The sequence below is a fragment of the Gracilinanus agilis genome, chromosome 1 (genome assembly GCF_016433145.1).
Source record: "Gracilinanus agilis isolate LMUSP501 chromosome 1, AgileGrace, whole genome shotgun sequence".
NCBI lineage: Eukaryota > Metazoa > Chordata > Mammalia > Didelphimorphia > Didelphidae > Gracilinanus > Gracilinanus agilis.
In genome coordinates, this window is record NC_058130.1 from 338,680,775 (window position 1) to 338,706,463 (window position 25,689).

Consider the following 25,689-nt stretch of genomic DNA (forward strand, 5'->3'; position numbering starts at 1 on the left):
AAAAAAAAAAATAAAAAAGAAAGAAAGGAGGAAAATTAACATGTAAATTCTTTGGTTAAGAGAGGTCCTGCTAAGAAATTAAATTCCCCTTGCCAAAAGTTAAGCATCCCCTCTGCATGCTGTCTTAGAGAGCCCAGGCACTTAAGAAATGAAGTAACTTGTTCAGTGTTACACAACTATAATCTATAGATTCTGATACCTATCTGATACTTGAACCCAGGTTTTCCTGAGGTTAGCTCTCTATTTATAGTGCTCCCTACTATAACATATAATGAAAGTCTGTGGTTGACCTTTACCTGTTTGTTGAAGCCACAGATGAAGCCTGGGGAGTATTTTCATCCACATCTTGCAGAGGGTTAATATCTGAATCATGAAACCTCTTTCCAATCTTTGGCCGTTTCAAAAGAGAGCTTCTTATTTGAATGTTAACAGGTGTTTTATCCAAACCTAAGAGACAACAATAAGCTTAACCTAAAGTAGATATCTAGGATTACGCATACCCAGCATACACTGAAGTAGATTTTGTTTACATATTGAGCCTACATTTCTCATGTTCCTCACTGATACTCAGGAAAATGGGCCATATTGTTCAAAAGTAACAAATAAAAGAATTTTACCAACAACAATAATGGCCTACCTTAAAAGGACAGCATTTCCAATATGTTCTTTTAAAATAAGACTTTTTTTATATAAAAAATATTCCTCCTCCTCCCAGGAAGCCATCTCATGTGACAAATAGTATTTTTAATAAAGAAGAATAATGTGTTTTAAAATCTCATTTCCTTATTTAATATCCCCCTAAGTTGAAGGGTGAGGAGAGCAGGCTTTACCATCTATTTTACAATGGGCAAAGTAGATGCTCAAGCAAATTAATCAAATGATCCAAATTCACAGTTATTTACTGGTTGAGAAAGAATGAAAAAACTTATAAATTCCAGGAAAGATGTACAGGACATGCACAGGACACAGAACATAAGAAAATGTCAAACATCTGGCAGCAGATTGACCAGTGATATTTCTCACCTTCAGATGTACTTGCATAGGTATCTAATACACCTCTTCCTCTTACAGGATCAACCTAAAACAGAGGAATAGATTAGATTTCCAAGTTTTTGACCCTTCTTTGAGGAACATGTGCTTCACCAATTTCAAAGTTATTATTAAGAATCTATTTACAATCAGAAATATCTATACTTCGTGATTTAGTATAATTACATGTTAAATTTGGTTGTTCTAAGAAATACATAATTTGGGGACATCTGAGTGGCTCAGTAGATTGAGAGCCCAACTTAGAGGAAGTCCTGGGTTCAAATGTGGCCTCAGATACTTCCTAACTGGGTGACCCAAGGCAAGTCACTTAACCTCATTGTCAACCTTTAGCACTCAAGTCATCCAAGGAGTTGTGTTCAGCAAGTCTTTTTCTCCCTTTAGCACATATGCACTCTGTATGTCTATAACAACATTTCAAATCTCTTCCTGCTTTGACAACTATAAAGCCACGGAGTATTTTTTGATAAGACAAACCAAAATGCAAAGCCCTTGCAAAATGTTCAAACTATATTTCAGATTCCCAGAACTGAGGAAAGCCTTAATAATTAAGTTTCATTGGTCAATTGAGAGGAATGCTTCTGTTTAAATAGATCCTTGCTTCCAAGAATCCCGACTTAGATTGCAAAGTACAATAAATCCCTCAGAGGTCCATGTAATACATAGATAGATAGATAGATAGATAGATAGATAGATAGATAGATAGATAGATAGATAGATAGATAGATAGATAGATAGAAAGATAGATAGAAAGAAAGACAGATAGATTTTTTAAATAACTTGCCTTTAATTTTGGTCAGAGAAATTCACATCAAGGACTGATACAAAAAGATTCTACAGCTGACCTAGACCAAAGAATTTATTATTTCTTCCAAGTGTCAAATATAAATTCATAGAATCTCAGAAGATGGGAGCAGCTTGGTGATTTAGTGGATTGAGAGCCAGGCTTAGAGATAGTGATCTAAACCTAATTTCTCCATACTGTTTTCCAATTCTCCCAGCAGTTTTTGTCAAATAGTGGGTTCTTGTCCCAAAAGCTGGGAACTTTGGGTTTACTATCTTGCTGAGGTGATTTTCCCCATGTCTACGGCATTAATCCACCCTTCTATCTCTTACTCAGTACCATATTGTTTTGATGACCACTGCTTTATAGTACAGTTTAAGTACTGCTAGGCTCCCATCCTTCACACTTTTTTCATTTTTTCCTTTGATATTCGTGATCTTCTGTTATAATTTTTTCTAATTCTATAAAAAAGTTTTTTTGATATGTATGGCACTGAATAAGTAAATTAATTTAGGTCGGATTATCATTTTAATATTAATTAGCTCATCCTACCCATGGGCAATGTTTTTCCAATTGTGTAGATCTAGTATTGATTATATGGAAAGTATTTTGTAGTTGTGTTCATATAATTCCTGTGTTTGTCTTGGCAAGATAGATTCCTAGATATTTTATATTGTCCAGGGTGATTTTAAATGGAATTTCTTTCTAACTCCCAGGTTAGAGATGGGAGGTCATAGGTTCAAATGTGGCCTCAGACACTTCCTAGCTCTGGGACCCTGGGGAAGTCACTTGACCCCCATTGCCTAGCCCTTACTGCTCTTCTGCCTTGGAACCAATACACAGTATTGATTCTAAGATGGAAGGTAGGGGTTTAAAAAAAAAAAAAGAATCTTAGAAGATTCAAACTTATATCTTTTCTGATAAATCTTGGCTTCAAGACTTTTAATGAAAAGGAGATCACTATCACTCAGAGGCACTCATTCAAAATGCAAATTAATGCCTAATTATCTAGTTTGTCAATTCATGATCCTATAGTCACTTAATGCCAAGAATAATTCTATTTCTTAATTCCACTATATAGAATTGTCATGCTCAGTCATTTCTAAATAGCTTAGTGGTAATAGTTGAAAATCTGTAGAATTTGTTATATTTTCCTCTGACTGACCATTTTCACAGTAGATACAAGAAGTATTTGCTGAAAAACTATAATTTTCACAACCATAAGCTGAATTGAGTTTTTTCTTAGAAACACAAAAATAATTTTAAGTTTTCAGCACAAATGTGTGGACCTACAGTTACCTGCATTTCACTGGGTTTGTTTTCTCCACATCCTGTTTCATTTTCTGAAGCAGATATAGAGTCACAGTCTTCATATGTAAGTTTTCTCACTTCACTTTGAGGAACCTCTGTGCTTAGAAGAATTTTAAAAGAGAAAAGCAAGCCCACTTAACATATTTGATTATAACATCACCATTACAATCATTATAATGCTATTCATACCATAATATAAAAAAAATTTTGATTTAACAACAATCCAATATCCAGGAGTTCTTTTCTTCAAACTTCAACTGATAGATTCTTAAATAGTTTGCATTTTGTGATTTCTAAGAAAGATGGAGCCTATGCCCTTGGATCTCAGATGGCTACTCCATGCATGTTATATGTTCAGCATCATATCTTGCTTCTCTACCAATTCCTAGTTAGCATAATCAGTAATTAGTTGAAAATGAAAGGAAATTTCTTAACTCAATCAAGTACTTAGCTGCACTCTTTTAACTCAGTCAGAAAAATAATTTACAGTCTCAGAGAGGTGGATCCCACAAACACTGTCCCCCTGGACAGTATTAACCAAATTGAAAGACTGCTATAGGTTTCTGTGAATAGGGGGAAAAGACAGGAAATGGCATGGAAAAAGAAGTATAAAGAGAGACCAAAATGGTCTGGGGGTTCCATTCCCTTCCTTGGTTTTTGGAGAGACTGGCTGTCTTTGTTGCCTTGGCTTGTGGAAAGACTGGTTCCAGAGATTGCTTCCTCAGCTTGTGAAGAGACTCTTTCCTTGGATTCTGCATTGGCTTGCTAGAGACTACTGGACTTTCACATGGAGATCAGGACTTGAGGAAGCCCTTGCAGGGGGCTGAGCCAGACTTCATCAGAGAAGCCCTTAGTGCTGGTAGGCTTTTTAAGGCTCTGCCTCTTTTCTACATTTCCCATTTTCACTTTTTCTACCTTGTTGTAAATAAATAATGCTGCTAACAGTCATTTTGACTTAGGGGCTAATATTTTATAAATGGCAAGCACTTTTATAACTCTCATATTGAGCCAAAATCTAAATTTAGATCTTACTAAAAGATGACCAGAATGTCATATGTGGAACCATTCAAATGATTATTAGAATCCTAAAGGTTAATATACAAAAGTAGTTAAACTTCAGAATACTTTTGTAGCATCTAATGCTGTTCACATTGTGGATGATTACCAATGGACATTCACTTTCTAAACTACAGTGGAATTATAATCAACTTGTAAAAATTCTTACCTGCATGTCTGAATGTTTCTCTTTGTAAAGCACTGGTGATGGGTATTCTCTGATGCCAGTGTCCAGTTCCTTCAATTTCCCAAAGAAGATCATGATCTCCTGGGTACTTCTCAAAATACTGTTTACAAGCTACAAAATACATTGAAAATGTGGTTGGGTTTTTTTTATCCAAACATTTAAAAATACATCATGGGCAAGAGTTTATGCTAATGAAAAGAAGAAAAATCAATTAAAGTTAAAAATCTGAATGGTTATATCCTTGAATGATTAATGATTTCAAAAGAAGAAGCTAAGTTCAAGTGGAAGCCTGCTATAGTAGAAAAAGCAATGGAATTAGAATCAACAAATGGTTATAACATATCAGCTTTTAATATATACCTTATCAAGTCATCCAAGGTCTTTTAAAAGTATAAGATGTTACATCTTATATCTTGTTATTTATAAGGAATGTTACATATAACATTTGCTATAAATGCAAATGTTGATTTCACTATGTATTTGAGGAGTTAGATGGTGGTACCATAGTGCTTTAGGTACTGGGTTTGGAAGCAAGAAAACTCATCTTCATAAGTTCAAATCTGGCCTCAGACACTTACTAGCTGTTTGAGTCCAGACAAGTCAATTAACCCTATTTTCCTCAGTTCCTCCTCTGTAAAATGATCTGGAGAAAAAAATGGCAAACCACTCCAGTATCTTTGCCAAGAAAACTCCAAATGGGGTCACAGGAAGAATCAGACAAGATTGAAAATGACTGAACAACAACAAAACATTTCCAGTATCTTTGCCAAAAAAAACCCAAATGGGGTCACAAAGAGCCCTACACAACTGAAACAACTATACAAAAAGAAGAAAAAGTTTAAATTATACTGAATTTCCAAGTTAAATGGGATATCAGAGGACAGAAGCTTTGAGAAGGGGATATGACTTGCTCATGGTCTTACAACTTGGGTCAAGAAGTGACTCTAAGCCTTATGACTCTAATGTGAACAACAACAACAACAAAGTTGCACAGTAGCTAGAGCAATGGCCCTTAAATCAGAAAGAACAGAGTTCAAATCTGATCTCAAACACTTATCCGATGTATAACCCTAGAAAAATCATTTAATCACTTGGTTTCTTCCACTGCAAAATGGGGATAACAACATTTAGCTCAGTATTGTTATGAAGATCCAACAGTGCCTGACACATAGTAGACACTACATAAGTGCTTCTTCCCTCCCCTTCTTTCCATTATTAGCTTTGCAAACACAAACAAGTCATTTAAGTTATCATTCTTAGTATCTTCATCTACAAAAAAGTGCTTCAAATACACCTCTGGAGCCTTTGGGCCTTGGCCCTCAGCTCAAGGCTTGTAACTTTTTCCAACTGAGGACTAGTTAGAGGTGCTTGGGTAAAACCAGGGACCTAAGTGAATTATTTAGTCAGGTTAATTATCTTACCTTATCTTCTTTCTAAATTTCTTATTTTCTCTCTCCTCATTTGTAAATAAATTTCCATAAAAGTCATTTTGACTTGAGGTTATTCTTTAATTGGGAATTGATAATTATTCAATTCCCTGGTGACCTAATCTTTTTAATATATTCAACCAAAAAACCCCTTTTCCCCCTTACACTTACGAGATGATACAGCTCACAACTATCCATAATGTTTCTTCATAACCTTTATATTCATATACAAAATATGTCTATAGTCTAACTTCATGTAGCCTTTGGCAGCCATCTCTGAAAAGTGTTTTCTAAAGTATTTTCTATGCTCTTTGGTTTTCCTTGTTGTAGAAATTAATATTTGTTAAACTTCTCTGTAAAATGGTAGTTGGTGTACTGTATAACTAGTTAAGTACCATCATTTTGTTTCTCACTTGATTGGTATTTAAATAATTCAGGATTGTTTCAATTGGATATTATCTTTTTACCATCACTATTTTTTTCTTGTTTTACAATTCTGATCCTAGCGAGTCAGTGATCTTATTGTATAAAGAAAATGATTCAAGGATAGTTCACTTTAAAAACAAAACTTTACCTGTTTCCTAAAATAGTTTATTTTGTTCTTTATGGTACACTTTATGTGTTTATGGTTCTTTATGGGTTTTGGTACACCTTGAAAAATGGTGCTGGGGATACAAACAAAAAATGAAGCACCCCTTTGCTCTCAAAGGCATTAAACTATACTTAAGCATCTAACAAGTACACAGAAAAAGAAAGATAAAGCAATGTGAAGAAAGCACTAATTACTAGAGTTATCAGGGAAAGTTTCACCAAGGAGGAGTACATAAACTTTGTCCTTTACATAAAGATAAGAATTAGAGAGGAACACAAAGAGCGAACTTCTTCCAGGCATGAAAGACATACCTTATGCGTGTGTCAAAGAGTTAAAAGGTAGGAAGCTTAGCTCATGTTTCCCCTAATAGTACAATATGGCTGGAATGTAGAGTCTAAGAAGGAGAATAAGGCTAAAAACACAAGTTGAAACTATCAAGAACTTTGAATTTTAGCACCATGGAAATAAATAATCATTGAAGAGTTTTCACAGAATCACATATTATTAAATTTGGTTGGGATCTTGGTGGCCAATTGGTCCAAACATATGAGTTAAAACAATCCCTATTAATGTACCTGTCTAGTATGTTACAGCATCCAATGAAGAGGAATTCTCAATTCCATCTTTAGATGATTCTAATTGTTTGGAAATTTTTTCTTCTCTTGGATACAGCTTTCTATCTTTGCAACTTTCACACACCAGTGTCTTAAATATCTTAGGAAGATTCTTTTGGTTGCAGTAGGGAGCATAGATTGGAGGGGAAAAAAGCAAAAAGAGAAATAAATAAGCAACTCTAAAATAGTCCAGAAGAGGTCTTGAATTGAAATGGTAACCATGTGAGTAAAGATGAAAGGATGGATGAGAGGTATGGAGATTAAATAAAAAAGACTAAGGGAGAAGGAAGGTCAAGAATACCTAAAGTCATGCACCTGAGTTACTGGAAGAGAAAATTTTGGTTGCAATAAGGAGCATAGATTGGAGGAGAGAAAGCAAAAAGAGAACTAAATAAACACCATAAGTAAACCAGAAAGAAAGGTCCTGAATTGAAATGCTAACCATTTGAGTAGAGACAAAGGAATGGACCTGAAAGGTATAAAGATAAAATAAAAAAGACTAAGGGTCAAAGATACCTGAAGTTATGCACCTGGGTTACTGGAGGAACTGTGATGCCTTCAACAGAATCAGTTCATTTTGGGACATAGGACAGACATAGAAGGAAAAATATAATGAGTACCATTTTAGCCATGTCAGATTCAAAATGCTAGTAGAACAGCAAAGTGGAAATGAAGGATTGGCAGCAGACAAAAAGAACAGTCAAAAGAAGAAGAGACAATATAAGCTGGGATAGAACTTTGGAGGATATCTGTGCATAAGGGATAGCAAATCAATTATGATCCAGATGGGAGAACAATGAGATAGCTGGTCATAGAAGCCAAAAGGAGGAAGTAAATATACAAGAGAAAAAGGCAATCAATTATTTCAAAAGCAGGAACAACTGTGTTACCTACAATGCTTTTATACATGAGGAGTGGGCCAAATCATCACAGACATCTAAGACCAGAACAAGAGGTAGATTGGTCATAAAGTAAAAGTTGCATCCTACCCTAAATACTAAAGGAGGGCAGTCAGCACAATGGGTTGATCCCTCCTTTGAGAAGTTATGGGAAAACATGAATAAGATTTACATAGTGTAAGAATACTTAAATGGCTTAGAATATGTACAAATGGATGGAATCTGAATGATAAAATGACTGGTTCACAAATTCTATGCTACTTTCACATTTCAAAAGGTCTTTTAATTTATTCACAATATTAGTCTTGGACAAGAGGCCATATATGATGGCAAACAATAACAGTTTTCTAACTGTCCCACAAAAAAGAGAAAAAATAAAGAATTCCAAGCCTAAACTTATGCAACTGTAGAAATAAATGAAAACTGCTATATCAAGGATCCACTCTAAAAGCTGGGCACTTAAGAAATGAACTTTATTCAATTTATAATTCATTGTCTCTTGGGATCCTTCATATAGGAATTACATTCTTGGAAAAGAATCAAGATATGGTTTGGTCAGGGACTGAGGGGGGAAATCACTGTGGGAAGCAGTAGAGCACCTGTTTTCAGTTGAACACCAGATGCCATCCCCAAAGTCAACATAGTTTAGAATGGGCATTCCACATTTGATCCTTCTCTTGCTAGCCAAAGTAACGCCCGAGTCCATTCTAATAGCAAGCAGATGGACTGCCTTAAGATAAAAATGTTTTCAGAGGGAGTATATTTATGACATTATAGTGAAAGTCAATGAGAAAATGCTTCATTTTTATAGACCTTGCTTTATAAATTATTTCTAGGGTGTCAGAGAACCCTAAGAGGTTGTTTTAAAATATGATATGCTAGGGAAACAAATTGAGCTTTGATTTCCCAAAGAACCTAGAATTAAAAGTATACTGGGCTGGAGAGGAAACTTAGGTGGCTCAGTGGATTGGGAGCCAGGTCTGAAAATCAGGAGGTTCTGGGTAGACATCTGGCCTCAGATACTTCCTAGTTGTGTGTCCCCGGCAAGTCACTTAACCCCCATTGCCTAGCCCTTACTGTTCTTCTCCCTCAGAACCAAATACTTAGTATCAGTTCTAAGACAAAGGGTAAGGGGCTTTATTTGTTTTGTTTTTCAAAGTATATCATAATATATTTGGGGGATACAACTTAAATTCAAAAAATTAGAACCGAGATTGAGATGTTTTCAGTATGTCTAAAACCTTCCAGAACACAGTAATTAATATATATTTTTAAAAACTAATTTACCTGTATACATAAAAGATGATAATGGAAACCGTAGACCAAGTGTGTCTTCTGTAAAGGAATCAACAAAGTCTTCCAGCATCAATAGCCCCAAATCTTTCCCCCGATGGTTCTTTCTTATGTACATTGTGTCAAGCACTGGAAGCTGGTAACTTTGAGTAAGATAGGATGCACACCTGCTTCCTGAAATCATAAAAATGGAAACCATTTTATCACTACTTTTTTTTTTCAAATAGTTTAAAGAAAAAATATATACACAGTATAAATTTAACAAAAAAGACAAAGCATTTTTTAAACCTTTATTTTCTATCTCACTAACAATTAGAAGGGGAAGAGCTAGGCACATGGGGTTAAGTGACTCACATAGAGTAACATATACTAGGAAGTATCTTAGGTCAGATTTGTACCCAGGTGTCCTCCCAGCTCCAGACCTGGAGCTCTATTCACTGTGTCACCTAGCGGCTCCAATTCAAGGGGCTTTTAATTTAACCACAAAGAATCAGAATACTGAGCAAAGCAATAAATTGTTGCTCAAAAGCTATTTGACAGAGTAACATAACTAATGTAGTAAGTCCAATTTCTGAAAGAGCTTCCTACCCTAAATAAGCTGCACAATCTTTATTTTCAAAAAATGGTCCTCTAGTTCTTTTGAACACTTTTATAATGTTGGAGCTGCTAAGACAGTACCTTCAAGAGGGTGAGTGCACACACTGACACACAGACACACACAGACATGGACTAGACAACCTATAACTGATTTGGCACAAAGAATTCCCGGATAATGAAATTTTTCCATTGCTAATGCAGATTTGCAACTTCTAAGCAAGGTAAGAGAATCTTTTAAAGTTCCTTGCAGTATTTAGGTTAAATGACTTGCCCTGGAAACCTTATGTCTTCTTGGCTTCAAGGCCAGAACACTTATCAACTATGCCAACCTCTGCAAGAAAAGGGAAAGAGGAAGAAGAAGTTATAAACCTATTGTTGTTGTTATTATTATTATTATTATTATTATTATTATTATTATTATTATTATTATTTTAAATATAGAAATTCTTTCAACCCAATACGTAGTCTTAAGAGTTTCCTTTTGACTAAATGGGAGGGAAGAGGGTGCCAAATGATTCACTTTGATCATAAGAGCACTATATCAAAGGGCAGGACTTGAACCCTGTCTTCCTGACTCCAAGGCTGCCCCTCTAGCCAATGCTACTTTATTAATACTATATGTGAGGGGCTAGGTAGTACAGCAGATAAGAGTGCCAGGCCTGGAGTTGGGAAGACCTGGGTTCAAATCTGACCTCAGATATGTCCTAGCTCTATGATCCTGGGCAAGTCACTTAACCTTGATTGCCTAGTCCTGCTGCTCTTCTGTTTTAGAATTGACACTAGAGAAAGTAAGAGTCTTTTCTTGTTTTAATGCTGTATGTCAAAGACAAAGTAAAAACAAAACCCAAAATATAGCAATCAGGATTTAAATCATCAAAATGATGAGGTTAAAAGGAAAGCCAGAATGAGAAAGTCAAGAAATACAAATTAAATAGCAATTCAATCTAAATGATCTGTGAACCAAAGTGCTTGATTTAATACTCCATAATATTCAACATAAAAAACAATTTGGAAACTGTCTCATAGTTCACTATAATGTTATTTTATCTGTTATAGGTCAGGTTTAATTTTAATGAATTCGAGAAGCAGAGTAGAGAACCCCAGACCTCATTTGGGTCTTGGTTCTGATACCTGGATAATTGGGTCAGAACCCCTCTAATCTCCAGTTTCCTTCACAGTAAAAAGGACTAACATCTCATCTACCTACTCATCTCACAGCGTTGTCATGAAGAAAGGTTTCTGTATATATAAAGAGTGGTTATTATTAAAACACTTTATTCTATGGTTATTTTATGTCCAAAAAATTATTTTGCTCATGTAGATAATGCATTCTATTTTGTAAAAAAATTCTATACAGCTGATGAGTTTGAAAATTTCTGTTCCTTTAGCCAATAAATGATTAGCCAAAGATGTCCTTTTTTGATTTAAGATGGAATATATATTTGAAAACCTCTGTTCGAAAGTCTTACCATGTTTCATAGGCAATCTCTCAAAATGTTGGCATTTTTCCTAGAGTGACTACTATGTTGGACTTTCCTGCCAGAATTAAGTTTTTTACAAGGCAGAGGTGAGGGTGAGAGTGGCTAAAAAATAGTTCTCTACCACAGACCTAGTTCTATCTACATTGAGCTAGGTGACAATATCCAAATCTTATATAACAAAAATTATAATAGGTAGGAAATAAGATGTTTTTATGAGAGAGTAGGAAGAGAAAAGGATAAGAATATAGGCAACAAGGAGAAAACTACATGGGCTCAGCAGATAGAGAGCCAAGCCTGGAGATGGAAGGTGCTGGATTCAAATGTGGCCTCAGACACTTCCTAGCTGTGTGACCCTAGACAAGTTACTTCATCATTGCCTAAGCCTTACTGCTCTTCTTCCTAGGAACCAATATTTATTATTGATTCCAAGACAGAAAGTGGCAATGAAAAGCTCATGGAAGAAGATTTCTGAGGTGGTATGGGAAAGAAACTCCATAAGTTTAAAACAAAGGAAAAATGGAAACAAGTTCTATTAATCCTTGGGGTCAGTGACTAAAGAAATTTTATGGAGAAAATAATTTCTATGACTAACTAGAAAGATATGCCTTTTATTCTGAATAGACAGAAATAGCAAAGACTTGAACCTAGATTATTCCCTTTGTTAAATGTTAGTTCCTTAATAAAAACACAATCAACCATTCAATTCCCATGTGAATTATTAAATTAGTTAATAAAATAGTTATAACAAAAACACGTGTGAAAAATATTTCCATTCCTAGCCATCAATACTGTGTCCCATAAATGCCTTTTGCATATTCCCCTCACCCACCTCCCATTTGCTATATACGACTTATAGTTTTTTTAAATGGGAATACAATATAGGAAAACATTTCCAGGCTAACAGAGTTTTGGATTCTACCTAAATACTATGTGCTCTACACAAGTTAAGCATATTTATTGTCAATAACTCAAATTCCAAAAATTAATAGCAAACAAAATGAGCTTAAAAAAAACCAAGAGGATACTTTTAAAAAACTTGCTGATAAAAGATTTTTTTATTCTCAGTTCGGTGGAATAGTTTTTAAAAATGCACTGAACAAATACTAAATTAAAAAAAAAACACTTTGAATCCTAGTGAATTTAATAAGAATCACAGATATTTGCATTAAAAAGGTGACCTGCTTTGGTAGACATAAACAATATACTTTTAAAAACACTCACCTGTAGGTTTAACTGAATAAAATCCAATGGCTTCACCTTTCTTCCACAAAATCTTAGCATAATCCGTACTACTATGGCAAAGGAATGGGACTTCATTTCTTTCCATTTCCCGTTTTCTATAAATAATTCGATTCAAAACATAGAGCACCACTCTTTCCCCTAGACTGCTCACCTAAAGGGAAAAGTCAAACACCAATTCTAACAGTTAGATCAAGAGTGTTGTTGTTCACCTTACTCCTGGCACCAACTTCTTGGAATTCACATTAGCTCTAATATATTAAATAAGGGCCCATGCTAACAGTAGGAAATTCAGATTAGGTTGGAGAGGAAGGTGGTGTCATGAATGATAGCCTGATAATGCCATACTTTTTGAAAAAGAAGATCTTTTACTAGCTGTCAACTCATGCCTTATAACAAATATCTATCTAATCCATGTCTAAGATGGTACTGAACCCAAACATCTGTTTTCCTCCATATCTGAACTTCACTTCATGAAGACATGCTGAATGATTATGTCGCAATGGTCTTTAGAAATACCTGCTGAGGGAAATGTAAATTATCCTAACAAAGTGACACTTAAAAGCTTCTCCTCCATTAGAATGTGCTTGGCCAGTAGGGATTCTTTCATTCTTTGTACTTGTATTCAGTGCCTGGCACACGATGCTTAATAAATATGTGTTGATTTAGGATATACTTCCCAACTCAGAGAGTGACACTTCTAGTTCTACAATTAATATCTCTGTTCACCCTATCCTCCTACTCCTATAGTTATCAATCTATACCCAACAGTGGCTACTACTCCAAATACTAATAGCTTTCTTTGATCAAGGGTCACCCTAAACTGCCTCTCTTCTGTTCTAGACCACTCCAAACTCTTTCCCGTCAAGACTGGCCCCTCATTATCAGACTTGTGCTTCCTCCTAAGACTGTGTGCATAAATTACAAGAGAATGGGGAAATTTTATGCACCCCTTTTTATGGGAATTTTAAAAAGTGATAGGCAGGTACATGGAATACACCCAGAGAAAATGTCTAAGGGTAGTTATACAATAGTGAGGGACGTGGACACATCCCTCTCTGGAAAATGATTCAACATAATGGTTGCAAGAAAAAAAGTGAAATGAGAAGCAAAGCAGCTTTGAGGATGCTGTAACTCCATACTATCAGGAAGAATGACTTTTTCCTAAAAACAATGGAAAAAATTCAAAGTAAAAAGAAAAAGAAAAAAGGATCTGAAATAGCAGAAGAGAATCTTGCCTGTATAGCAGGAAATTGAAGGTTGGAAGAACATGACAAAGGGAAGAAAGCCCAAAGAACACCTAAAGCTAAGAAGTAGAAAGGGCCTACTCTATACACCACCATCATTGATCTCTGGGTCTTCCACAGCTCTGATCCTTCTCAGGCTTTGTTATAAGATTAATAAATACAGAATACACTGGGAGATGTTATTTAACATGGGTGGTTATGTAGGGAGCAGGTTATATCATTTCTCAAGTACAAACCATTATGATCTCTTCTCCCTATTCAATTCTGACCCCAGTTCATTGCCTATTTGTAATCTATACTGTCCATGAGAAAACTGATGTTGTTGTTCAGTCATTTTTTCAGACATGTCTCTGTCACATTTTGGTAAATTCTCAAAATATTTCAGCCTTTTCCATGATCATTATATCTGCTCTGGTGATCTATGATGCAGATGTTACTACTGGAATTTTTTAGGGTACCATAAACCATGCCCACATAAGAATTTCATGGATAAATGTTGGGTATATTCTAACTGCTCTACCAACTGATCCTTCCCTTTCTCTCTCCTCTCTAATGTTGAAATTAGGCCAATTAATAACCCTAAAATGGGCTCTAGGTGTGTTTAAGTGAAGTCAGAGCTCTGAATTGATCTGAAAGCTATTTGAGCCCTCAAAGTCATTAAATTATACTTTGACTTAGTAATAGTTACATTACAAAATTTATAACTGAGTTCCAAAGAAATAAAAGAAATAACAGACCTGTCTAGACAAAAATGTCTTTATTTATAGTAGTCTCCCACTCCCCCCACCAAAGGAAACTAAGGGGATACTCATGAGGAATAGCTAAACAAATCATGGCATATTAATTTAATAGAATATTATTATGCTATAACAAAACAATGACACAGATAGTTTCAAGGAAAGCTGAAGACTTACAAGTAGAGTGAGCAGATTAAGAAAAATATATATAATAATATCATTCAAAAATTATTTTGAGGGACAGATGGGTAGCTCAGTGGATTGAGAGTCAGGCCTCAGACACTTCCCAGCTGTGTGACCCTGGGCAAGTCACTTGACCACCATTGCCCACCCTTACCACTCTTCCACCTAGGAGCCAATGCGCAGAAGTTAAGGGTCTAAAAAAAATAAAAATAAATGATTTTGAAAAATTTAAGAACTCTGATTGATATGCCAAACCACAATTCCAGAGTACTGAAAACAATGCACACTAACCACTTCCTGACAGAGAGGTGATAAATTAAAGCCAAAAAATGAGAAATACATTTTTGAACATAGCTTAGGTTAGAATCTGCTTCGACTATGCATATTTGTAATAAGGTTTTGTTTTTCCTTTGTTTCATATGGAGGAAGGGAGCAATCAGAGCTTGTTACCTGAAAATAAATACTTCTTTATAAAAAAGAAGGCAGGAAATGGAATGTCATAGATCAACCAGAAGAAGAGAACCAAGGGAGTGAAGGGCCTCAATGCCATGGTACTGGTGGGGTCTTGAAGGGATGGGGAAAGAAGTGGGGAACTGAGATGGCATGGCATAGTTATTTTCAAATATTTGATAGACAGTCACAAGGAGAGGGTGAATATACTCTGCATGGGCCCAGAAGGCAGAATTAGGAGCAATGTTTTAAGTTGCCAAGAGGGAGGCTTCAATACTTTGTAAGGAAAGACCTCTGGAATTCCCAAGATACCATTGTGATTGAGCTAGACAAAGAAGATAAATGTCTCTAAAGATAACAATCTATAACAAATCACTATTTTAGGAGAAAAGATAATAATATGCAAATAAAACTAGAAAATTGCAAAATCTCATTTACCTGCTGAAGCCCTTCTCTAGAAGGAACTGATGTTTTCACAATATCATCAACAGCCCACCAATGATCAGCAAGGTACAGAGCCACAGCTTCAAAGGAAACGAATCCAAAAGGAAGAAAGGAAGAGAGTATTATTAATAATTAAATCCAATATACTATTTATTATCATACCTATCATTGCTCTTTAGTAGTAGAATTTTCAAAATGTTCATTTATATAGACCATTAACGAAATTCCAAATCAAACTACAATATAGTTCTATAAATACTTCCTTTGGAAGTTTAAGTCACTTTCCTCAAATTGGCATCTTAAAAAAAAATGTCGTCTTTTTTTTTTTTTTTAAACTCATACCTTCCCTCTTAGAGTCAATACTGTGTGTTGGCTCCAAGGTAGAGGAGTGGTAAGGGTAGGCAATGGGGGTCAAGTGACTTGCCCAGGGTCACACAGCTGGGAAGTCTGAGGCCAGATTTGAACCTAGGACCTCCCGTCTCAATCCACTGAGCTACCCAGCTGCACCGATGTCATCTCTTACTTCAGCCAGTTTGTTCAGGTGAGAAAATAATTTCATGCACTGGGGTAATGGTCAAAAGAGTAACCAAAAAAAGGAATAGGAGGCAAGCAAGGGAATGGGACAGATTTCCTCTAAATTGTGATTAGAAGTATACTGTTATGAAAGCGTGTATAACTAGCTTTCTTAATATATCTCTAAGTTGCTGGAGGAAAATCCTTCAATTTATAAATATCAAGAAATATACCTGTAAGTGAGTCCTCTGGTGCAAAAAGGGCAAGAATTTTGTGGGTCTGATCGCCACCATAAAGTGGGATGAAGCCAACAGTTGACAGGCTAATTGGAATCTGAAAGAAATAAGAATGTTTTATCATGTTGAGCAACAGAGGAAATGCAAGAAAACCACACACAGAGTATCCTGAAATCACAGTCAGCTTATTAATTATACCTGTAAACATTTTTTTTTAAACCCTTACCACTGGTCTTAAAATCAATACTGTGTGTTGGTTCTAAGGCAGAGGAATGCCAAGGGTCACAGTTAGGAAATGTCTAGGCTGCATTTGAACTCAGGACCTCCTGTCTCTCTAGGCCTGGCCCTCAATCCACTAAGCCACCTAGCTATCATTTTTTAAGCCCTTACCTTTAGTTACAAGGAAGAAGAGTATGAAGGGTTAAGCAATTGGGGTTGAGTGACTTGCTCAGGGTCACAAAGCTAGTAAGTATCTGAGGTCAAATTTGAATCCAGGGCCTCCCAATCTCCAGACCTGGCTCTCTATCCACTGAGCCACCTACCTGTTTCTATCTGTGAATATTTGTTTATATGATCAGGCAGCTAGGTGACATACAGCACTGGCCTTAGAAGTACTAAGGTTGAAATCCTGCCTTAAACACTAGCTATATAACCATAGACAAGTCAATTAACCACTATCTGCCTCAGTTTCCTTATCTATTTCCTCACACAAGGTTTGTGTAAGGATCAAATCGGTTAGTATTGGTAAACTACTTCTTACAAAGCACCATTTTACAAAACACAAGCTTACATATTAAAAAGCTATATCAAAACCATTTAGGAAAAGGCTATCAACTAAATTTTAATACAATCTACTCAATTTTCATCCAATTAACCATTGTTCTAACATTAATTCTAATTATATATCAACATCTTGGGAAAATTACAAAATTAGGGAGAAAAGTTTATTTAAAAAAAGCAAAGCATTTCATAGTTTGTTACTAATTACTCCCCCAAAAAAAAACAATTTAGAGTAAAAAAAAACAACAGTATTTTTCATACTAATACAATGGTTAGACAAGTGAATCTTCTTTTTTCAATATAATTCTTTATCAGCTTAGCATCTCTTTTATCCAAAAAGGAATTCTCCAGTCACAGAAATGATTGCCAGAGAATTTAAATGACTGAAGCATACTCGTAGGAGTCATCAATTGTACTAGCTACAACTTGAATCACCCTCCCTCTACAACATTCCTGACAAGTGAGTATCCAACCTTTACTTTAAATCTCCCATCTTTTAATTTAAATTAAATTTAAATTTAAATTAAAACATTTAAATCCCCTCTCCAAGATAGCCCAATCTAAATTTTCAGGAAGTTTTTTTTTATCACTTGACCAAAATCTCTTTACTAACTTATACCTCCCCCCTACCTTTTGCTCTCTAGAGTCAAGCAAAACAATTGAGTCAACCTTATTTGAAGACAAAGATCATGTGTTTATGTCCCAAGGTCTCTGTTTAAAGAGGAAGGGCTCAAACAAAAATTTTCTACCCATTACACTCTGTCTCCTTCCTCCCATTCCTTTAAGCTTCTGTTTGTGGTGTTTTCTCCCATTAGATTTTAAGTTCCTTGAGGGCAAGACTTTGTTGTGATTTGTATTCTCAGCTCTTTGCACAGTGCTTGGAACAAAGCAAATACTCAATAAATGTTGACTGACAACTGAATGAGTCAGAGTTATGTGCCTTAATTTGCCAGCATGGCAGGTAGAATTCTGAACTGGCAGAAGCCAAGAAATGTGATGTGTGGAGACTGAGGTGAAATGCTGGCCAACTAGAGGGTCTTGGAGGATTTGAGCTGAGCTGGAAAAGCCAGCATGTGAAGCAGGCTCAGGCTCTCTCACTCTCTGCCATTTGGGGGTCTTGTGAAAGGAGCTCTCTCTCTCTCAGTCATCCAGGCACTTATCTATGTAAGCCATCTCTGGCAAGCATCATGACCAGGACCACACTGGGCAGGGAATCCAGGAACTTGGTCTCTTGGGCTCTGGTCCTTTCCTGAGTCCACTCCTTGGCTGGCCTAAATTTGTCTGACCCAAACATGTGGGTAGCTGGGACCCCTGGCTCCAGCTTGTGAAATGGACCAGAACCCATGGAGAATCTAGGACCTGATGGAGCAGAAATAATTCATCTGGGGAACTTTTTAAGTTAGAAAGGCTGGAGATCTTGTTTCTCTTTCTCTTTACTAATAAATACTTACAAATTTATCATGAAGTCTCCAAGATTAATTTTTATAACAAAAGTCTTAATTTTGCTACCTCCAGTGTGACTTCTCTGAGATGACTTCAAAATACTTGTCCTGCCTACTTCACAGGACTCTATAAGCAACAAAGGAACTATGATATATGTAAAAGTGTTATCAATGTAGGGCACTACAATATAAATCTTAGCTTCCCCAACCACCATTCCTTTATGTGTGTCATTTCCCTCTATTAGAATATAAATTTCTTGAAGGCAGAGACTGTTTAATTTTTTTCTATTTGTATACCCAGTGCTTAATCATACCTAGCACAGAGTAAAGTGTTTAATAAATGTCCTCTTATTAATTCTCATTCATTATTATCGTCTAGCCTAAAATGAAACTGGTTCCTTCAAGCTATGCTCATTTGGTATAGTTTAAATATTTACCTACTACATCTCCACGTGCTGTACCGACCCCTTCCTGGCTACTTTCCTCGAGAAGCATTTCAACTTGTCAATGTCCCTACTAAAATATGAGCCTCGCCATATGAGGTTTTCATAGAAGCCCAAAAGGCTAGAGCTGGAAACAGGTATGAGCTAGAGACAAATTTTAACTGGCATTGTGAGCATTTACACCTCAAAAAAAAAAAAAATCAGCAAAACTACAAACCAGAGCTTGGTTTATTATTTTGTTGACAATCTAAAGTAGTGATTCCCAAAGTGGGTGCCAATGCCCCCTGGTGGATGCTGCAGTGATCCAGGGGAGCAGTGATGGCCACAGGTGCATTTATCTTTCCTATTAATTGCTATTAAAGTTTTTTTTTAATTAATTTCCAGGGAGCTAAGTAATATTTTTTTCTGGAAAGGGGGCAGTAGGCCAAAAAAGTTTGGGAACCACTAGTCTAAAGCTAAGAAAGTGATGGGAAAAACATTAACAATGTTGAACATTAACAACTAAATTGAAAGGTATGCCACATGTACATTCCTCCACCCCAAGGTATATCTACCAGCAAACTCCTACTTAGCAAGGGCTTCTGAGACAGATTCAGAGACATAATCTGGAGCCTTAATTAGAGATATCAAAGATCTGCCCAGTGTTGCACAGATGATAGGAATTATGGCATTAAAGTCCTGGTCTATTAATTTTCAATTTTTGTTTTTTCCAATTTTATAACATATTGCCATATACTAATTACCTCTTTATTTTTCTACTGAGGTACACTCTTTTTTAAAAATGCTATGAACATGTGTTTTTTAAAAACACACAAAATCCAAAAATTGTAAGTTTTCTTTTTAAAATCACCAACCTACTTCCCAGCTGTATGACCCTGGGCAAGTCACTTGACCCCCACTGCCCACCCTTACCACTCTTCCACTTATGAGCCAATACACATAAGTTAGGGGTTTAAAAAAAAAATCACCAACCTAGGGGCATCTAGAATTGAGAGCCACTCCTAGAGACAGGAGGAAATGGTTTCAATTCTGGCCTCAGATATTTTCTAGCTTTGTGACCCTGGGCAAGTCACTTAACCTCCATTACCTAGTCCTTATCACTCAAGTACTTTTTTTTAACCCTTACTTTCCACCTTAGAATCAATAATATGTATTGGCTGCAAGGCAATAGAGTGGTAAGGGCTAGGCAATGGGGTTTAAGTGACTTGACCAGGTTCACCCAGCTAGGAAGTTTTCTGACACTCTTGTGTCTTGAAACCAATACACAGTATTGATTCTAAGATGGAAGGTAAAAGTTTAAAAAATAAATCACTAACCTTATAACTCTCTAATATTTAAAACATTAAATATGTTTCTGGTTAAAGAATCAAAAATCTACAATTAACAATTTAAATTAAAACTGTAACATTAAATAGCCCAATACCTTCAGCGGGGCACTTATTAGAAACCTGATATAACTAAATTCATTTACTATTAAATAAAAATCATAACTAATCCCTTACCTGATTATTGAGGCAAGTAAAATATTCTGGATTCTCTGGGTCTCCACTCCTGAGCTCTGTCAAGTATTCTTCTGCAGAACTTTCTAATTCTTCGTGACTACAATTATTAAGCAGATCCACAGGGAATGCCATCCCCTTAAAAAGAAAAATAGCATTAAAATATATAAAAACACAAAAGTATCAAATGTAAATCATGATTTCCCTTTTTAAAGGCAGGAAAAAAAGTATATAGCATGTTTCTGCTGTAGTTTTTTTTTTTTTAATCAGTGAAAAGTTTCTTTAGAGCAAGGGATAGTTCAATGGTTACGGAAGTGGGAAAGGATCTATTCAGAGAGAAATGTGTTATAGAAAAAAGGAGGTATGTGGCAGCTGGGTGTCTCAGTGGGTAGAGAGTCAAGTCTGAAGAAAGGAGGTCCTGGGCTCAAATCTGGCCTCAATACTTCCTAGCTATGTGACCCTGGGCAGGTCACTTATCCCCCAATGCCTCGACCTTACTGCTCTTCTGCTTTGGAACAGATACTTAGTATAAATTCAACAACAGAAGGCAAGGATTTTTTTTTAAAAAGATATAAATAAAAAAGATCTAATTCTAAAAATGCAATCAATGAGAAACAAGGTGTATGCTGAAAACTTGGGACTAGCAAGTCAGAAGACCTCTTTAAAATAAGTTTTACAAAAAAATTAAAATAAAAATAAAATAAAAAATAAATAAAGAAATAAAATAAGTTTTACAGATCAATCAAAAACCATTTGTTAAGGGCTTACTATGTGCTAGGCACTGTGCTAAGATCTAGGAGAGCTAACTGGGTATACTGATTTTGAACTTAATTTCTACTGTAGAATAAACATTACCCAGTGAAAAAAGGGCAGAATAGTAGCACTGAGCCTCTAGAACCAGTTAATTGTGGGTAAAGCTTTTTCCTTAGAGGATGGAGCTGGACGCTCTGAAGAAGCAGCAGCTTCTCAGGCTCCAAAGAAGATACACACTTGCCCCTGAGGAAAAAAAGGAAATGATTCCCTATTTCCTCTGGACTAGACAATAAACTCTTCTATTTAGCATCTAAAGCCCTTCACAATCCTTCTCAAACCTATCTTTCCAGATTAATTTCACAGTTCTTCCCCTCAGGCACTCCACATTCCAACCAAAATGATCTCACTGTTGTTCCCCAGATGACATTCCATCTCCCCCAGGAACATCTCCCCCTTGGTGTCATTTGTTGCCCTGGCTATGTCCCCTAGGCCTGGTTTGCATTCTTTACTCACTTTTGGATTTTTTAATCCCTAGCCTCCTTCAAGGTGGCTCAATAGAATGGGTTCAGAACAAGAAGTTTGAATCCAATCCCAAACATTTACTGGTTGTGTAACCCTGGGGCAAGTCCCTTAATCCTTAGCATCCCCATCTATAAAACTGACTTGTGATAATGCCTCTCTCCAGGGCTGTGAAGGTAAATATATTTGTGTTTTGCAAACCTTAAAGTGAATATATATATATACTAAAGGATCTGTTGTTAGTATCTCTCACGTGGAAACAATATATAATTTGTATGTATTTTCTATTTATTTATCCGTGTACATATTGTTTCTTTCTATAGGTCAATTCCTTGTGAATAGACTGTTATGTTTCTGAAACACCTAAAACAAATAATGCTTTTCACACTGTTGTTCTCTCACTCTTCATGACCCCATGGACAAGTGTCCATAAGGTTTTACTCAGCAAAGATACTGGAGTAGTTTGCCATTTCTTTCTCCAGTGTGTCCCCATTTTATAGATGAGAGGAACTGAGGCAATTAGGGGCCAAGTGATTTGTACAGAGACATACAGCTAGTAAGTTTCTGAGGCCAAATTTGAACTCAAGTCTTCCTGATTCCAGGCCTATTCCAGCTCTATGCATTGTATTATCTAAGTGTCCCCTGCCTTTCACAGAAAAGGTGCAAAGAGCTGAATAAATTAATGGTACCGTTTCTGAATTTTGACATTCCTCTAACAATAATCTCTGCTTTCCATCTGTCCTTAGACCCCATAATGATCTTCAGTCTCTCTACCTTCCATTATTTCCACTCTAACCGCACTTCCCCCTTCATTGTCTTTCTTCTAAAGATTTCAACTGAATTGTTGTTTCTCCACCCTTGCTTCTCTTTCTCTCTTGTCCTGTTAATTCTCGAAATTCTGTATGCCCTCATCTCTGCTCCATATCCTATCCATATATATGTTGCTGCTTAAGTGATGCAACCCTGCTGTCTGGACACATTGCAAATCCATGTTATCACAACTCACTATAGTTCAACAATGCTCTGTTTTCTCCTCTCAGCAGAAATCCTTGCCTATTTTACTAAGAAAAACTAAGTTGACAGAGCTATGAAAGCTATTATTGATCATCCCTTCGGTCTCCTTCAGCAACTTTGACCCAGTCATTCTCTCCTCTCTACTGTCCTCTCTCCATTCTCAACCTCTCCCTCCCCATCTTCATCCTAACCTTTTCTGTACCTGTGGGTTCTCTTCTTCATGCCTTTAAAAGAAACTTCACTTTGACTTTTGCCATCCCCTCAAGCTTGTCTTACCTCTTCATATTCTCCGACAAACTTTAGAATCATCTCTACTTACTGCTTCCACTTCCTTTCCCCCACCTCTTCCCTCACTTCTCAACCCTTGGGAACCTAATCCATCCTAGTATTCCAGAAAGACTGTTCTTTTCCCAAGTTATAAACATTGTAACTGCCAGATTCAATAGTCTGGTCCCAGGCCTCATTTTCCTCGAATTCTCTGTAGCTTTTGACACTGCTGACCATCCCTTCCTTCCTGGATGCTATCTTTTCCCTTGAGTTCCATAACACTGCTTTCTCTTGGCTCTAACTGAATCCTTTCATTCAGTATTTTTGGAATCATTATCCATCTTCTGCCCCCTGTGCATGGGATTCTTGAACCTCTACACTCTGTCCCTTGGTGATAGCCAACTCTCAGGATTTCTATACCCATAAATAAACCTGGATCCAAAGCCAACCTCTGAATGCCTGATCCACATTGCCAAATGACTACTGGATATTTTCTGGTATCCTATTTGGCTTCTCAAAAATCAACATGACCAAATTGGAACTTATGCATAATATCTTACCAATAAACACTTCTTCCAAGGGCACTGCCTTAACAGGGGTAAGCTAGACTTAAAAGAGTCTATGCAAATCTGACCTCAGATATCAGATAGACAGCTACCTCATTGGGTTGTTATAAAATGAGAAGTACTTTGTAAAGCTTACAGCTGTAACTGTGGTTGTTCAGTCTGATCCTTTTGGGGTTTTCTTAGAGACACAGTTGAAGAAATTGAGGCAAACAGTAAAGTGACTTGCCCAGAGTCACAAAGCTAGTATGTGTCTGAGGTGAAATTTCAACTCAGGAAGATGAATCTTCCTGACTGTAAGCCATGCGCTCTTATCCACTGTGCCACCTAGCTACTCGCCACATTTGGAATCACCTAGGCTCACAACTTCAAAAACATCTTTTGCTCTTGCCTTTCTTTATCTAGTTAAAGTCTTCTGGAATTTGCCTTCACAACTATCACATCAGTTCTCTCTATTCATAATTACTAGTACCTAGTTAGGGCTCTCATGTCTCACACCTGGATTATGTAATAGCCTTCTAACTGTTCTACCTGCTTCCTGTCACTCCACTCTCCAATCCATTCTCCACACAGTTGCCTAAACTAACCTTCCCAAAGGCCAAGACACATATCTGACCCTATCACTCCTCTGCTCAAAAATCTTCAGTAGCTCCCCATTGCCTCTGGCAAACATAGCAATTCTTCAGAAATCTCAAGCCCTTCATAACCTGGTTCCAATGTATTTGACCAGCCTTCTTTCGCCTTTTACCCACTTTATGTTCCAAGCATGACTGTCAGGGCAGTTGGGTAGCTGAGTGGATAAAGCCAAGTCCGAAGATCAAAGTCCTGGGTTCGAATCCAGTCTCACACATTTCCTAGTTGCATGACCCTGGGCAAGTTACTTTACCCCAACTGCCTAACCCTTACCACTCTTCTGCTTTAGAACTCATACTTAGTGTATATTCTAAGAGAAGGTAAGGGTTTCAAAAAGGGGTCTGTCACTTGACCTCCTCCCAAACCCAGGAACCAACCTATCTTCTTTCTGTATACTGTTGCTGTTCTGCCATGCCTACAAATGGTCTTCATTCCTCATCTCAGAATCTTTATTTTTCATTGAAGATGAGCTTGAGTGCTTCCTTCTCTTATCACCCCCAATACCTAGTGCTTTCTCCTCCCTTACATTGCCTTGTACTAGACGAGGCAAAATTTGATTCCCGCTATAGAAAGTAAGCTTTTTGAAGGCAGGGGCATTTTGTTTTTGTCTCCGTAGATTCTACAGTGTAAAGCCAGTTCCTTACATAGGATGTGTTTATTTTAATGTGCTGAATTTCAGGACCCTAAAATGGGACTCTAGGATGAATATATTACCACTGAAGAAAAGACACAGTGTTATTCAAGTAAAGGAAAGAGATATTTAAGGATGAACTTTTAGGGAATTACTAGCTCAGGGAAAACAAGCAAATTCATTTAAAAATTTTTTTCTATTCAAAAGTCTTAAAACAAAGCTGGTTTAAACTACACAAAGATTTTTGGGACACCCAATAAATGAAGTGTATAATTCTTAAAAGTAATCATAAAGACGGACAGACATAAGCATGCCTGACAAATTAGATAAATTTAATTTCCTCCCTGAGGCCCAGCTAGGTCTGTCGGACATGAAGCCACAAAGGCCTACCAACTCTAAAACAAGCAGAGAGAGAACAAATTAGATAACATATGCACACCTGATTTGTCATCCTTGAGGTGCTAATACTTTTAAATAGATAGATGGACAAAAAAGATAGATGACAGACAGATAAATAAATAGATAGGTAGAGCGACAGATGGGTAGATGGAAGGATTAGTAGGTAGATGATTGGATGGAGAGATAGAGAGATGGATGGGCATGTAAATAGGTAGACAGATAAGAGGCAGACAAGTGCTAGTTATTATTATTATGGAAAATGTAGAAGAATACTACTTCCTGCTAATCTCAGTCCCAGAGATAAAAGGTAGAGGCAGAGCTCAAAGGATTAGAAAAAGACAAAAGATTTGAGCTTCCTAAACCCCTCTCTGGTGGTGACACATCTATTATTTTATCATTATATTTGTTA

General features: G+C 36.5%; 1 protein-coding gene across 1 annotated transcript in view; it reads right to left on the bottom strand.

Annotated features, from left to right (window-relative positions):
- FAM169A (family with sequence similarity 169 member A) overlaps positions 1 to 20,636 on the bottom strand; it is a 31,152-nt gene extending 10,516 nt beyond the window's left edge. Inside the window, exons 1-10 of the mRNA XM_044680781.1 lie at positions 20,505 to 20,636; positions 16,335 to 16,434; positions 15,583 to 15,668; positions 12,510 to 12,681; positions 9,205 to 9,384; positions 4,368 to 4,496; positions 3,131 to 3,237; positions 1,024 to 1,078; positions 297 to 447; positions 134 to 140 (exon numbers count right to left, since the gene is read on the bottom strand). Coding sequence (XP_044536716.1) covers positions 134 to 140; positions 297 to 447; positions 1,024 to 1,078; positions 3,131 to 3,237; positions 4,368 to 4,496; positions 9,205 to 9,384; positions 12,510 to 12,681; positions 15,583 to 15,668; positions 16,335 to 16,434; positions 20,505 to 20,636 — 1,119 coding nt within the window. The remainder of the gene's footprint in view (positions 1 to 133; positions 141 to 296; positions 448 to 1,023; positions 1,079 to 3,130; positions 3,238 to 4,367; positions 4,497 to 9,204; positions 9,385 to 12,509; positions 12,682 to 15,582; positions 15,669 to 16,334; positions 16,435 to 20,504) is intronic.
- Positions 20,637 to 25,689: the final 5,053 nt, after the last annotated feature.